The 16,645-nt window shown below is 46.4% G+C and overlaps 1 protein-coding gene across 3 annotated transcripts in view; it reads right to left on the reverse strand.

The window, feature by feature from the left end:
* Stx3 (syntaxin 3) overlaps positions 1-14,554 on the reverse strand; it is a 39,422-nt gene extending 24,868 nt beyond the window's left edge. For 2 of the 3 annotated variants that reach the window (XM_026777321.1, XM_013354657.2), the window contains exon 1: positions 14,276-14,550. In XM_026777321.1, the coding sequence (XP_026633122.1) occupies positions 14,276-14,305 (30 nt within the window). In that variant the 5' untranslated portion in view covers positions 14,306-14,550. Of the gene's footprint in view, positions 1-14,275 lie in introns of all 3 variants that reach the window. The other variant, XM_026777320.1, reaches the window with a different exon arrangement.
* Between the last annotated feature and the right edge of the window lie 2,091 nt (positions 14,555-16,645).

The following is a 16,645-nucleotide window of genomic DNA, read 5'->3' on the forward strand; positions in this document are numbered from 1 at the left end:
CCTGAGTGCCACCATATTCCCCACCATGATCCACCATGATGATAACAAACTAAACCTCTGAAACTGTAAGCAGGCCCCCAATTAAATGCTTTCTTTTATAAGAGTTGACTTGGTCATGATGTCTCTTCACAGCAGTAGAACAGTGACTAAGACACCTGTCAATAATTCATTTCATGTTTCCCAGTATTGAACAGAAATTGAATCGCTTTGAGATGAATGCATTCACAGTAGCCTGCAGCCTCAATTCATATATCACTTTCTAATGTTTGAGACAAAATGTTCCATTACTCAAACACTCAACTTTCTCAGAGGTCTCAACAGGATCTTCTCTCCAGGGAAGATGCCTGCATATTTCCTTGAAAACACAAAGTCATTCTTCCTCGATGAAGTTAGTAAGCTTTTGTCAAGAACATCCTTTTTTAAAGGATTTACTAATCTGCTTTGCCTGCATGCATGCCTATGTAACACTTGCATATAGTGCCCATGGACAGCAGTAGAGTACATTGTATCTACTGGTACTGGAGTAACAGACAGCAGTGAGCCACCAAGGATCGTTTCCAGAAGCTGGAAACAATGGCCACTTAATGGTTATTATAACATGAGCTTCTAAGACTAGATAGTGTACAAGGACTGCCAAATGCCCAGAATGGCACTCGGCTTTGAGCAACTTGAGACAAATGGCCAGTCCACCTTTAGTGAGAAAGTGAACTAGGAAAAGAAAAGATAGTCCTTGGTGACCTACAAACTCAGTCCAGCACCTGTTACCATTCAAGCTGTGAGACCTCGCTCAAGCATCACACATGCCTAATTTTTTTAAAAACGTTGTTGATACTAACACCACACACTTTATTACTTATATGACCACTGAAGAAATCACATATGGAAATCTTTTAGCACAATACCGAGCTCCACCCCCTAACCAGCACCTGCCAGGTGTCAATTTCCACATCACCTAGCATTAAAGATGTAAGCATAGAAAAACAGAATCCCTGTGAGGAGGAAGAGACCATTCCCTCCCCCTTCCTAAAGGCTGCAACTGTAAGACAGTTCTGCTGGGGCAACATAAACCAGGATTATAATGTGGTCCTATCACATGATAGTTACTGAACCCCTAAAACATGGTTTAGCATCTCTGAGCCTCCTTTCCTTCATCTATAAAGCAGAAACTATGACACAGGACCTTGCTTGAGTAGCAGGCTCTGTGCCACTGCAACAACCTCCCCAACCACTTCATCTCTTTTCCAATCCAAATATCTCCCATATATAATATATATATATATATATATGTATATTGTATCACTGGACAAAATCAAAGGTCTGCTCTTTAAAATGCTTTAGAAGATGACTATGCCTGTCTTAAGAGTCTCAGTCTCCCTGTTTGGTACCAAGCACTTTCTGTCACAACCAACCTGATCCTACATCTCCTGCACATGTCATGTTTACTCCTGCTACTGGGCTTTCTACCAGTACCATGGTCCTTCATGGAGCTCGTGTGTGTGTGTGTGTGTGTGTGTATGTGTGTGGTGGTTTGAATAGGTATGGCCCTCACAGACTCGTGCTAGACTCATAGGGGGTGGCACTATTAGAAGGTATGGTCCTGTTGGAATAGGTGTGGCCTTGTTGGAGGAAGTGTGTCACTGTGGAGGCAGGTTGGCTGCAGATCAAGATATAGGACTCTCAGCATGTCTGCCTGCATGCTGCCATGTCCCACCATGATGATAATGGACTAAATATCTGAAACTGTATGCCAATACCAATTAAATGTTTCCCTTATAAGAATTGCCATGGTCATGGTATCTCCTCACAGTAACAGAAACCCTATGACTCTGTGTGTGTGTGTGTATGTGTATACTGACTATATATGTATATACATATACATACACATATAGTAGTGACTATATGTGTATGTATATGTATATACACATATATAGTCATAAATATGTAAATAGACATATAAAGATACTGTGTAATGTATATAGTGACTATATGTCTAATTGTATATGTATATAGACATAGTCATATATACATTATATTTATAGTGTCTATATGTCTATATGTGTGACTGTGTATGTATATACATGTTACATTGCATTATAGTGTCTATATATTTCTATATACATATATAGCCACTATGTATACATTATGCAGTATATACATAAATGAGCTCAATAAAGCTATATAATCTATAAATAGACTATATATAATGCACATATATACATATATGTGTATATGTACGTGTGAATATATATTTGTGTGTGTATGTGTGTGTGCATATATGTGTGTATGTGTGAGTGTGCTCAATAAAGCACTGTACATAAATGCTACTTCTCAACAGCCTTACTGTAAGTCTAAGGGTCTTTAAGGTAAAATCCTGTGGGACAATGGTCTGTACCCTGTCACTTGTATTTTAAATAAACGCTGATTGGCCAGTAGCCACACAGGAAGTATAGGCAGGGCAACCAGGCAGAAAGTAGAGGTGGGGCAACGAGAACAGGAAAATTCTAGGAAGAGAAAAGCTCAGTCTGCAGTCGTAATCCAGGACAGAGGAAGCCAGTCACAGAGCAAGCAAGATGTGACTGCCTCACTGAAAAAGGCACCAAGCCACATGGCTAACACAGATATATAAGATATAAGAATTAGTTAATAAGAAGCCTGAGCTAATAGGCCAATCAGTTTATAATTAATATAGACCTCTGTATGTTTTCTATGGGACAAAAATCTGGGTCAACAGTAAAACAGGGCTTTTGGAGCTAAACGCAACGTTAAGAATACCCAACACTAATGGGGTTACTATAGATTCTGGATGTCCATCTTCTCAGACAGAGCTCTTCCCACGTATAGCCTCTAAATACATAAAGTAACAACAACATTTAACCTGCATCAGAAAATGCAAGGAAAAGGCCATGGTCATGTGTCACCTGACATCACTGGACCCAGAACCATCCTCTGGCGTCTCTACGAAGTACCCCAGGAAGGGGCTCTTTTTCTTCTGATACTGGTGGCTGTGGTAAATCCGGGTTCCTCAGGGTCTGCACCCAAACCCCGGCAAAGGCAAGGAAAACACACTCTGCCCTTTATCCTTGACTCACATGACTAAGCCAAACCAAGAGAACATCAACATCACTATCAAAGAATCAAGACATGTGGTAATGAAGACGTTACAGTAACTGAAAGTTCAACCACGGGAAGAAAAGTGTGCAGGAGAACCACAAGCCCAGCCACTCACTTCCTCCTGATAACTTCTCCTGTGGGGAGATGAAAGATATCACCAACGGCTCAGGAAATAGCAAGTTACCCGAGGATTCATCTCCCCTTCTCAAGCCTAGTGTACCCCAAATATCAAAGACAAAGGCACATGGTGACTCCTTCTGCAGAGTAGCGAATGTTGAGGAGCCTAGAATGGAACCTCAAACTACTTAACTATAATTCTGCAGATTGTCTTTTTCTCAGGGGCCTTCTCTACCGCCCTCTGTCTGTCTGACCATAGATCATTCTTCATCAGCTCATATAACAGATAAATTTATTTGCCCCCTATAGCCACTACTAGGTACTTGGTGGCCAGGCACCCTTACCATTTTTTGCACATCATATCTACAAATTCCATCTACATGCTATAGCTTAGAAACCAGAGGTCTGAAGTTAAGTCAGTCAAGGTCTTACAGCTACTGGTTGCAGAGCCCACAGCTTGGGCATCAGGCCTCTGTCCTAAGCCCTTCTTACTGCAGTGCTCCCTGCTCAAAGGCTACCACCAGCAGCAGCCTGGAACAAGAAATTGGCAGCCCAGGCATGCAGAATATACCCTGTGCTGTGAAATTGGAGCTGTAGGCCTTGGACACAATACATGTCTTTATTAAACATTGGTTTTTCTCACCGAGTAAGAAGCTGAGCTCTCCACTGTGGCCTGGGAGAACTCCCAGGATACCTCCCATGTTCCTCAGAACCACCCAGCATCTTCAAGTAAGGGGAGCCCAGCAGGGGGACTCCAGGGCCCCACCGCCTCTTCAGTGTGCAGTCTTTCCTTCACTGGGACTGGGGAGAGGGGAGGGAGGGAGGGAGGGAGGTGGAAAATCACTAAAGTAGGCAGCAGCTAAGAAGGGAGTAGAGAGATGAATCAAGAGAGGAGAGGGGACTAGACTTAGTTGGCTAGTAAAGAACTGGGGGAAGGCGCCCTCCTAGCAAGCACGGAACATGAATTGTTCTGTCTTCTCCCCTGGCTGAAACAGTCCTTTACTCCACACACAGACTCTGCTCTATAAACCCAGTTTTCTCCTGACCTGTGTGATTCAGAGGGACGATGACATCCCCCTTTTCTTATCCCTGCTGCCCACTTCTCGAAAGCTGCCTCCTCTAGAACCAGGGTCTGGGAACTCCCAAAGACAGACACCACTCACCATTCACAGGGCCCCGGACATATGGACACATGCATACAGGGCATACGGTGGCCCAACCTGAGTACCCTGCCCCTCTTCTTTGATTAAAGACTCAGAAATTCTAAGTGAGTATGTGGGCTCTCAGTGGGTACCCAGAGCTCTGTTCCTCCACTGAAAAAGCAGATGACCCTTTTCCAACGCTCAGTTCTCCCATGGACAATTTTCTTTATTAACAAACCGTCCCTGAGAGAACACTTCCTCTTTTCACTGAGTTTCATCTTCTGCATAGAATAAAGAGGAAATCGGCAGACAGTGATACCCGAGGTGTGCCTCCTGCTTTTCCTTTCAACGTCTTGTCTACCTGAAGGCAAAATAAAGGCAAAACATTGGCCCTGCCTGAAAGGAGGAGACACCGAGGAATACAGCCATCATCAGATTAGTTCAAAACCAGCCAGTTAGATGTCAAGAGCCAAAGTCCCCAGAACTCTCGCTTGTACTTTGTCACAGCAATGACAGTAGATGATAACTATGTGTATTTGTCACAGCTACTTCCATGACTTCAAATGTGTCATTTAAGTCACACACCAACCCTGAGGGACAAATATTACTTTCCCCACTTACAGATAGGGTAACTGCTAATTAGGTTAATTAACTCATCCAAAGCAATTTAGACATTGAATGGCATCATTAGGACTCTACTCTAGCAGAGCCATAAGAGCCTCTGCCTGCGCCTGAAAGGGCCTCTCTGCAGTCTCAATGACAAATCTTCACCTATTTTAGAGGATGCTACAACATCCATAAAATTAAGCTAGATGGGCCCGTATCCTCACGTCAAAGGGGTATCGTGCGTGTATCCCTGCCTCTGTCCATGAATATGGAGACACAGGTACATCTGGCTTCTGCGGTGAAGACCCAGCAGGGCACTTCACGGCTATGAGCTACCATCCTGAACAGGTTACTTCTCTCTGCCTCAGTTTTCTCAGCTGTAACATGGCCAGAATACTCTGATCACAAAATTCCTATTAGCTATTACACGCGAAGTGTGCAGAGCAGCACGGGGCACCCATTCCGTGTGACTCCAATGCCAGTTTTCAGAAGTGATGGGTGAGGAGGGAAATTCAGACAATCGGAATTCAGTTCATGTATTTGAAGCCTTTCACTTTTCTTATGTATGAGTTTGAAACAAGACTCTCTGGTTTGTGCTCCAGCAACTCTCTCACAAATTTACCACTCTTGCCGGGCAGTGGTGGTGCATACCTTTAATCCCAGCACTCGGGAAGCAGAGGCAGGCGGATCTCTGTGAGTTCGAGACCAGCCTGGTCTACAAGAGCTAGTTCCAGGACAGGCTCCAAAACCACAGAGAAACCCTGTCTCGAAAAAAAAAAAAAAAATTACCACTCTTTCTATCATTCATTTAATACTTTGTCCTTTCTGTTTTGACTTTTATTGTGTTATTTAGAAAGAAGCTATTGAAATTCCTACAAGAGTAAACTAGAAGACTATTGCTATACTGTTACTCTAAGACTATCACTGACTCATAGCTTATGGAATTGAATCGTTTCTTGGGTCTTAGTATAGGGTCAATATTTCTTAACCTTCTATATATGTCTCAAAATGCCTTCCATTCTGTTTGTTAAAATAAACACTGAAATCCCATTCCCACATCCTGAGTTACTACCACCTGGTTTTGCTTCTCAAGACCTAAGCTAGATCCAGAGTAGAACACTGAACATTTTCATGAAAGGAAGGAGATGAAGGGAGGCCTTCTGGGTAGATGTTACAGCTATAAAAATTAGGAAGGTTAATTCCTTCAGAATCACCGGGCTAATAAGGAACAATGTTCATTCTGGACTTCTCTTTAATATGATCTAAGCTTCATTACTGCATTAACTTGGAGGAGGATCTCAAGGTTTCATAACCAACCACCACACCCAAAAGACTCTCCTCCCCCCCTACAGGCTTATGTGTTCCTGCATTCTTCCTACCAGAAGAACATCTGACGCTTGCCAAGTAATGGTCCAAGTGTTGGAGACTCACAAGGCAAACTCAGCATCCCTGACTCTCCAGGTTCTCTCCGGCTAAACTGGGAGACAGCAGGGCAAAGAGATGACTACAGTACCACATGAGGAGGGGGGCAGCATTATAATGAGAAATTATACACAGAAGACAGGGTGCCCAACCTCACCCAAACACGAGAGCCTTTCAGAGGGGAGCTTCTAAGAGAGTGCATGCAAAACAACGTTTGGGAAAACTGAGTTGATTTACCCAGAGGAAATTTCCAGCAAGACCAGTCTGAGTGAGAACACCACACCCTACATTCACTCTCATCCTTGAAGCCAGGACAGAAAACTCTTCTTCCTCCTTCTGAGCTCAGCTTCCCTTTAGGTCTTTCAACCCCTGACCCAGCCTATCTCTGACTCTCTTCCTCTTCCTCCAGTCCAGAGAGGAGGAAGAAACGGACAAGGTCTTTCCTCCTCAAATCTGCTGGATCCTTCCTTTCCCTATCCTCTTTCCCAGCATGATCCTTCTACAGCATCACATCCCAGCCGAGCAGGCAGTGTTGACTGAGCGCTGAGAGGAAGGCTCTCCAAAGGCGTGCACTTCCTATCTACCACGACATGCAATCCCTGCACTATCTTCCAGGAACTAATGCTGAAAGATGCCAGCTACCGTGCCAACAGCTGTGTTCCCGAGCCAGGGGAACCTGTTCTCAACCTACCCCTCCCCCCACTCCAGCTGCAGCATGCAGTCCTGGCCCAGAGACATGCATTTCCAACTTTAAAGTGGGATGTCATGCCAACAAAGTCATGACAAACCAGGAAGGACCAAGAAACTGTGTCAGGACAGAGGAAGCTGGGGAAGCATGAGAAGCGGACACACTGAGGTGTCCTGGCTTAAATCCTAAAACAGAAAAGGGATTTTTAGTGGTATAACAAAAACACCCAGAGAAAGCCTGGTGCTTAGTGAGGAATCTTGTGCCAGTATCACTTTTTTTGTTTGATGAATATACAAGTGAGACATTAACAGGGGTGCAACTGGACGAGTAGAAAGGATCTCTCTGTCTTATCCTTGATGAACCTGAAAGCATTTTAAAAGAAAGAATTTAAAGAACTAAACAAACCTCATGCCACACCAAGCTGCCCTAACCCAGACAGCTGGCATACCCAGACAGTACACACTCTACTAATCTCTTTAGGTGGGAGCTGAACTTCACTCTGTCTCCACACACTGGGAAATGTTGCCACAGAAACAGCCAAAGGCCACAAAGCAGGTGACCTAACAGGAAAGACAGTGGTGGGAGAAAGCTGAAGAGGGCCATACACAAAGGAGACTAAGACAAGGACCGTCGGCAACTACACAATCTGCGTAGAAGTAAAGCCGTCAACGGCGTAACTCCATCCACTTACTGAATGGCTTAGTACCCAGTGGTTTACACTTCAACTGGGAAGGAAATAAATGACATATGTGTGTGGTCTGCTTTCTTCCAGGGCCCCAGACCTGACAGGACTGGAAGCTTCTGAAACTGCAATACTAGCACCATATGGCTATGTTTGTATCAACAAAATAAAGAAATGAGGGCATCAGGGAATGCACAGTTACGTACTTAACCTGGGAAGCTTTCCCATGGTGATGATGCCACAGCCTAGCCTTAGGGGATAAGAAGGATTTTACCAGGGGAAAAATGAGGTTTTCATTTAGACAGCCTCTGTGACATCCTGACACTAGAATTTTGATAAAGGGAAGACCCTTGGAATTCATTGACCTTGGGGATGAACAAGTGACTTCTGGCTTCATTAGCTAAGTTATGGATTCCCTGAGTAAACGTTCTACTCCAATCAGGTAAAGTATCACCTACCACAGGGAGTGGAACAAAAAACATCAACCATAATAATGAGTAAGGGATATGTCAGTGTGTAAGAGTCAAGCTGATGCGGACCAGCAGACAGAGAAGGTGTAACATGTGACTGCCACGCAGGATGCTGGGTGCTGGGACCCCAGAGGCCTTTCACGATCTCCTATGGCTTGGGGGGAGGAGGTACACAGGCAGTCTGTGGTCTGAGACAGTGTGGGAAGATAAGAAGCAAAACAGACAGGTTCGTTCTTGATCCCACCACTTCCTGGCTGAGGACATATCTCAATCAAACCCAAGCCTCACCTGTAAAGCAGAACTGGCAGACATTGCCACCTCCCCTTGTAGAACTGAGAGGACTGGAGAGAAGGTGTGCCAGGCATCAACCCAAAATCCTGCCCAGTAATAATCTGCTCAATAAGAGATACTTGCCGTAGTTCACATGACAAGTATTTGAGTCACCAGCCTTAAAGAGATGACTTAGAATACAAAGAGTAATTCATGAAGACTAGTGAAGCTGTGCACAGCGGCTCACAACTTCAATCCCTGCAGTTAGAAGGCAAAGGCAGGCAGATCTCTCTGAGTTCAAGGCCAGCCTGGTCTACACAGTGAGTTCCAGGAGAGCCAGGACTAGACTGTCTTAGAAAAAAAGAAAAAAAAAAGATAATGTTAGTAGGTTTTAAACCTACTCAGTGGTAATACATTTAAAAAAAAAAAAAAAAGCACTAACTTACTTAGTTGCAAACCAACACAAAGCTCATGCAATGGCTGGGCTAGACTAGGCTGCAGTTAGGGAATGAATGAATCCTGCAAAGAATGAATCTGGGGAACGGTGCAAGAATAACAGCATAGGAAGGCAGCACTGGGGAGGGAGAGAGGACAATATGGACCTCTCCTGCTAGTCCCCTAACCTCCCCCAAGCTCACAGGAATAAAAATAAAATTAATCCCTTTTCTCATCCCAGCATTTTCTCTCTGGGCTCCAGCTGATGGGTCTATAATCCCCACTCAATCCCCGTCACTCTCATCCCAGCTTCTGTCTACCGACAGCAAAACAGCCCTCCCTGGCACAGCGAGAGATGCAGAGGGAAGCCAGACCGGGCGGAAATCCTATTACTAAAGAAAAATGGGATCTCAGCAAAGGGCAAGTTGGTATGTTAAGATTTATTATGATCCAAAGCCCAGAGTGCAGATAGGTAAACACTCGCTGACTAAATTTGCTTTAATGCAAAGGTGCAGCCCCTGATTTCTGAGAGGATTACAGCACATTACTCTAAGGGGAACTTTGTGTCCACGGAGATCTGGAACTCCTGGTGGGGAAGGACAGGGGCAGGCCTTTAGGTAGCAGCAAGACCAAGACAGGCAGAGTCAAAAGTTAAGCCTAGGCTGTTGAGCGACTGATTCATTGCAGTCCCCTAATGGTCTTGGTCTTAGAATGTCCAATACATCCAAGTCATTTTAGTTGTTTGTAGGTCTCTGGAGGGCTCAAAGTCTTGACCTTGATTCTATATATCACCGGCTACTCTGTTTTTATTATGAGGTTGGCTTTATTTTGTTTCTCTTTCCATGAAATATATTTGTTTTCCCAACTTGACCAATTACTCTTTAAGATAAGGACTTTGTACAATAATTCTGCCAAACCTCTTATACAGCTAAAAAATTCTGATTATGCTGGACAGGATTACTATACACACACAAACACACACACACACACACACACACACACACACACACACACACCACTAAACCCCTCTTTGGATGCAAGCATGCATGTTTTTATGTTCTTGATGCTTTTATATATGAAGCACCCACCAAAGGGAGAGAAAATCTAGGATCCATATTGTCTTCCAAATAACTTCTATTTTATTAGAAGAGGGACCTCCACTGAAAAACGACAGCTGGGAATAGCACCCCCAGACTCATCTCCTGTCTCCTAGAGGCCAGTCAGCAGGGTCTTCCAGTAGTTGCTGCTATCACAAGAAGTACACGTCATGTTGTCTAATCCTCTGTTCTTTCCACCCAACTGTGAACTTCCTAAGTGCCAGAAACAAGTGTTGCTTGATACTACATCCCAGCATCTACTGTGGGGGCTTGACACACAATAGGCACTTTGCAAATGTTTACTGAATATAAACAGGAGCACACAAAAGGTTTCTTGGCTAGAAGCTGTCCGGTAGAGTCAAAGTTCAGCTAGTAAGAAGGGCCAGGAGCAGACAGTGCACATTCCCAGCAAACTTCCAGGTCAACAAGAAAACACTGATGGCCCCAAGGAGAAGAGTCAGCAGATAAGGTAAGCCAGGTCCTGTGACTACACTTAGCCCTGTGGTTTAGGGAGGACATTGCTCCCAAGGAGCTAAGTGCGGACAGTTCACGTGTACTGTCGTAGATAGCCATCAGAGATTGTCATAGATTATCTCTTTTTCACCTGCACAGTGGTCCCCTTGACAGCTGTGACGCTGGTGCCTCGACCCTTGTGGACTCCAGAATAGTAAGACAAATAAAAAACATCTCACAGAAGCATACACTCTCAGGGTCCATGGAGGCCTTCAATCTCACTCTTCGTCCCTCCCTCAAGAGATGCTCAAATCCCTACAGCACTCAATACCTCAACAGTCTTCCTGCTTCTCATGCTGGAGGACTCAGGACCTGTTCAGCTGGCCTGCCCCATCCTTGGGCCACTAATTACATTTTTCTTTCCTGAGACATGGCTTTTCTGTATAACAGTCCTGGCTATCCTAAAACTTGATTTGTAGCTCAGGCTGGCCTCGAGCTCACAGAGATCCTTCTGCCTCTGCCTCCCGAGTGTTGGAATTAAAGGTGTGCACCACCACGCCTGACTGTTAATTACATTATTTTTAAATTACTTTCTTAAAGATGTCTGATTTCTAGCCATCAGCCCCACATCTTCGCTTCCTATCTACTCACAGCTCAACTAGTCTCAAGCACATGACACAGCCCCAGCATCTGAAGGCAGCCATCATCCTCTCCGCCTGGGGTTTAGAAAGACACTCATTGCACTGGCTGCTCAACGGGAAATGTACTGCATGCACGGGTTAGCAAATATTTTTATTTTGCTTTGGTTTTAGATTTTGGTTTTTTTTTTGTTGTTGTTGTTTTGCTGTTGATTTTTGTTTTGTTTTGGTTTGGTTTTTGGTATATAACAGGAATCAGAGAGAGACCATGCCCCATCTTGTTGCAAAAAAGGTGGTTCCTGAGCTAAGGGACAGAGTGGAAGAAGGCGATGACACACTACAGAATGGTTAAGAAACCTTAACATCCTTCACAGAAACCATTAATAATGGCAGAAGTATCTTCTGAGACAACTGAATTTTGTTTTACATAGGAAGCATCTAGAAGCTTGGGGGTAAGATACCTCCTTCTGATGCTTTGCTAAGTGGTCATGCTGTCCAAGTGCCTTCTCAATGTTTACATTGATACCCATAGATCAGTGCTGCCCTCAACCGTGGGCAGAGAGGCTCCTTGGTGCAGTGGGCAGCAGTCAAGGCAGACTCCTAGCTGGCCCATGCTGGAAGTGAGTGACAGTTGAGTGTTCAGCCCTAGCTGGGCCACTCACATCACCACCACCATCCAGACTCATGGGATATAGTGGAAGAGGAGGCAGAAGGAACTTAAGAGCCAGGCTGAGGAGAAACGCTCTGAAACGCTGTCTTCTGGACGGACAGGACTGCAGCACTCATGAACCCATGGACAGAAGGTGTGATTCCCTACGCAAAATCTAGTCAGTCAACATTCCACCACAGGTGGGGGAGGGTTCACGAGGCTCTACCCCTAGGTGAGGAGCTATTGGCAGTTGATGGTTTCTAGGAAAGGGGGAATTTTTTTTCTTCCTTCTGGACCTGGTAGGCTGCCCAGGCCCTGGTAGATGGTCCCATACTCATCTGCATGCAGGCAACCCTTCCCAGATTCAGCTGGTTATATAAAAATTGTAAAGAGGAAAATAAAAGAAAAAAGAAGACACAAAGGTACAAAAGGGGGAGCATTGGAGGTTACCTGAGGACGGTGGAGGGAGGAGGATTTGGGTGGAATATAATGAAGATACATTGTACACATGTACGGAATTGTCAATGGATAAATAAAAATAATCAAGAAGCAGAAGCAGAGGCAGCAGCACAAAGTTGCAAAAGGATCCCAGCTATTGGGTGTCAAAGCCTCAATTAGAGAAGTCTTTGAACCTGAAGCCAGTCCTCTGTGCACTGCAGGGCTCTAGAGCAGGACAGCAGCCTCCCTGTGGTTTCAGACACTGTCATAGAGCGGCACCAGCAGCCCACTTTCCCTACATTCCAAAGAGCTGAAGGGGAGAAACATGTCATTAGCCCTGGTTTACCAGGCTTCACCCTGGAGGACTGAAAGGCATAGGGATTTGCTCTGGTTTCCTGGAAAATGCCTTATTCTTGGGACTCAAAACTCACTTAAGACTACTGTGTTGACAACCAGCTACTGAAGAGAGTCAGGGAGTATCTTAGTCCAGATACTAAGTCCAGAGCCCCTCACTAAGGAAAGGAAGCTGCCTCTGACTGCTATTCAGCTTTGAACTCTTTGGCAGGAGGTGTCCCTCCCCCTAGTGAGCTCCAGTTTTCCCACCTATAAAACAGAGACAAGTAAATTTTGTGCTTAACAAGGATGCCCTGAGGTTCAAATACAAAAGAGCAAATTTGGGGCAGAGGCTCCCTCCCACTAAATAAGCAACTGCCCTTTCTTCTCTGCCTTCTAAGCCTACACTACAGCCCAGTATCCAGAGCACGTGAACCAGGTCAGGAAGATCTCACCCTAGCAAGGGAGAAGAAAAAAAGACAATTACAATATCAACCCGCTGGTTGCCACCATTTCTATTTAAAAAAAAAAAAAACTGTTATTAGCATAACGCTATTTATTAAGTCCTACGTGTCATACAAAAAGCTCTCCTGCAGGCTTGCTTGCTTTTAGCTTGCACACTACTCATTTTACAGATAACAAAACTTAAGCTTGGAGTTTAAAGGATAACCAGTAAACAGCAGGGCCAGCAGGGCCAGGCAGGACAAAGCCTCAGTGCTAATGCAGGCTAATACTTCCCAACTCTAAGGAGCTCCTTAATCACCTGGGAAGATTCAGTGAGGCCTTCCCCAGGTCTAAACACTGAGGCCGAAGCTTCTAGTGTGGCAGGTAGATGGGCTTGGCTGTGCATATCCAGGGCTGGGCTTTATATTCCATTAAGGGCCAGCCTGTATCACTGGGTGGGTCCCCAAAGTTTCACACATTAACCCTATCCAGCAGAAGGTACTCAATGACTTACTAAATGAATCTATATCTCAGAGTTTCATCCTTCAGCACTTCCCTATATCAAGTCCCACCGTGTCGTTCAATCTTCATTCCAGACCTCTAAGGGAGGGTGATTCTCACTCGACAGACAAGGAAATGGGCTCAAACAAGCAAGTGACCTAAGCTTTTCAGCTTTTGTGCGGCAGAGACGACCACAGCTGTCTCAGGGGATGCGAGGAAAAGTAGAGACCACCGGCTGGTAGGAGGGGAGCCCGTCCCAGGTCCTGACAAGCTTACAGCTCCAGAGGTCACCCGGAACTCTCAGCTACTCCGGGGATGGGGTAGCCCTGCCCGGTGCTCCGGGAGGGAAATAAGGAAGAGGAGAGGAGACCGATTTGGGGCACAGTGCCAGGCGACAGAAGGCAGATGGTGAGGGTGAGTCCCCTGACCTCATAAGCCCCACTGATTTCAAGCACCGGGGTGGATCCAGGTCTGAAGGAACACTGGTCAGCTTGGCTGTGGGGGTTGGGGGGGGGGGGGGACAGGGAATGAGAGGGTTACCGGCGTTCAGGGAAATCGGGCTAGGTGGTGAATCACCGAGCACGTGACCCTGCCGGGGAGGGGAGGGTACAGAGCTCCGCGGGATGAGGCGGGGGCTTAAGATAGAGGCCTAGCGCGCAGAGCACCCCCGCGACCTGGATTAGGGGAGCTAAGGGGAGCCCCTCTCCCACGCCTCTCCTCCTGGCGGCCGATCCCCCACAGCCCCCGGCCCACCGGATCCCCAGGCGCCACAAACTCACGGCCTTCAGTTGCTCCAGCCGGTCCTTCATCCTGGCCCAAGTGCGGGCGGCGGGCACCGCGTCCCAGGTAAGCGCGTCCCAGGTGAGCGGCCTGGAGCGGCAGCCGGTGCCGGCCGGGGCGAGGGAGCTGCTAGCGCAGGCGGAGGCGGGCGGCGGCCGCTCACGAGGAGGAGCGTCCGAGGCCACCGAGGTCCGCCGCGCCGCCCCCTCCGGCCCCCGCCGGCGCCGCGCTCCAAATCCGGCTCCCAGACCAGCGCCGGCTCAGCGCTCGCCCGCCCCTGGACCCGCCCCGTACCTGGGCCGCGCCCGCGCTCCTGATTAAAGGGCCCGCGCGCACGCGCACAGCGCCATCGGTGCGTCGTGGCATCCCAAGAAGCAGGAGCGTCCGGGGTCCCCAGTCCCGCAAGACAGAGAAAAAGAGAAGAGATCTGTCTGGCTTCGATTCCATATTTTCCGTACTGTCCATATTGTCCAGCCCTCCGCGGATTCGTCCTGTTAAAGACAAGCTGGTTCCTGCTCCACTTGATGGGAGAACATGTTCGAGTGATGCTCAAGAGATATTCTGCCTCAAAGTTCGGATCTGCGAGGTAGAGAATTGTATGATCCGGCTCAGAGACCGGTTCCAGAGAACGTAACTGAAGATGAAACTCCGGATTTGAGCTGTGGCTAGGAATTTGAGAGTTATGCTGTTGGTGGCCCTGGGGCCTCTTGGAGACGTGTAGGCGGTTCAGTCATCTTTTACTAACAATTTGAATAACTGTTAGGGAAATCCTGTTCCTCGAGAGAATTCCGTTTCCATAGCCTTAAATCAGAAACTACTTAGCAGTTAGCTGCGAAGTCTATGCGAGAAAAGAAGTGACTGACTTGTAACTACAGGGCAGGGTTGTAGGATAAAGACGTTTGATTTGGAAAAGTCCCACACATCCCCTTGCTGTAAAGAGCCTCGGGATTTGAAGAATTTGTGAAAAAGTGGGGTTCCTCTCACTGTCCTTCCCTCTTCAACAGTGCCCCCCGTCTCCTCCCTATTTGATTTTGGATAACACGTCAAGCGGGATGGTGGTCAAAAATCGGAGCCAGCGAAGATTTAGTTCAGGGAGGATCTTGCGCTTTGCGTTCAGTTTTAAAGGTCATAGATACTTTCTTAATTCCAACCGGACTTTGCCCTCTGCGGTGTGCGCTCTCCTACTGACTTCCTCCGCTGCCATAAAGATAGTCAAGAAAGGCTGGGCTTTGACGAGCCAGCCCTGCGGTTCTCTACTCCAACCCCCTTTTTCCGGTCCGTCTACCACTGTGCCCCACGCGGACAAGCGAAGGCTTCCACGCCCCCTGGTGGTCGCCCGTCTACCACTGTGCCCCACGCGGACAAGCGAAGGCTTCCACGCCCCCTGGTGGTCGTAAACCCTAAGTCTGGGGTTGAATCTGCTGCCTGGCATACATAGTAGACTTGGAAAACATTCCACCGCTGAGCTCATTCTCCAGCACCAGCCTTTTGTTTTCTTCTTACTTTCAGAGACTCCCAAAACTGTCCAGACAAGCTTTGAACTTGCCATTCTCCTGTTTCAACCTCTCCAATAATTAGAGTGAAACATTCTTAAAGTGTAGAGACATCTTAAGTCTGGGCAGAAGTGCAGCGGTGAGGAAAGAATAAGGATTCATTCTGAAGCCAGAACCGAGGCTTCCTAGTAAGACATAGCTGCTTTCAGGCTGCAGAGATGGCTCAGCGGTTAAGACCACCGAGTGAAGAACCTAGATTCCCAGCATCCACACGACTCTCACGGGCCTGTAACTCCGGTTGCAGAGGAGGCATCGCCCTCTTCTGGCCTCTACAGGCACTGCACACATATTGTGTTACAGATACACGCAAGCAAAAACATTCAAATAAGTAATATTTTTGAAAAGTCTCAAAAAATATTTTTAAAAACATAATTGATTTTAACAGGGTAATTGTCAATCTCATGAAAATATGAAATAAATATATTTCAACTTTTTAGCTTAATAATGAAGCAACCAATAAGAAGCTAAACTGGTTCAGACCCAGACTGCTCCCTTTGATGGGGGAAAATGTTCAGGTGATGCTCAAGAGATATTCTGCCTCAAAACAGCAGAAATGCTGGTATAAATAGGTTACTTGGTGCAAAACTGGCTGGGAAGGAGGTGTAGGAGAGCCTGTGCAAACCGGCTTTAGGGAGGTGGGAGAGCCTGTTCTTCTCCTACAGACCAAGTTCTTTTCATCTCCGTGGATAGAAGCACCTTTGTTACTACCAATTGTCTCTGATTTACACAGATGGACAATAACTGTAGGGCAATGAAAGGCACAGACCACTATGTCATCAGAAAAATGCATTAGATAAGGCCACCACAAGGTACCTA

Source organism: Microtus ochrogaster, unplaced genomic scaffold, assembly GCF_000317375.1.
Source record: "Microtus ochrogaster isolate Prairie Vole_2 unplaced genomic scaffold, MicOch1.0 UNK56, whole genome shotgun sequence".
NCBI classification, from domain to species: Eukaryota; Metazoa; Chordata; class Mammalia; order Rodentia; family Cricetidae; genus Microtus; species Microtus ochrogaster.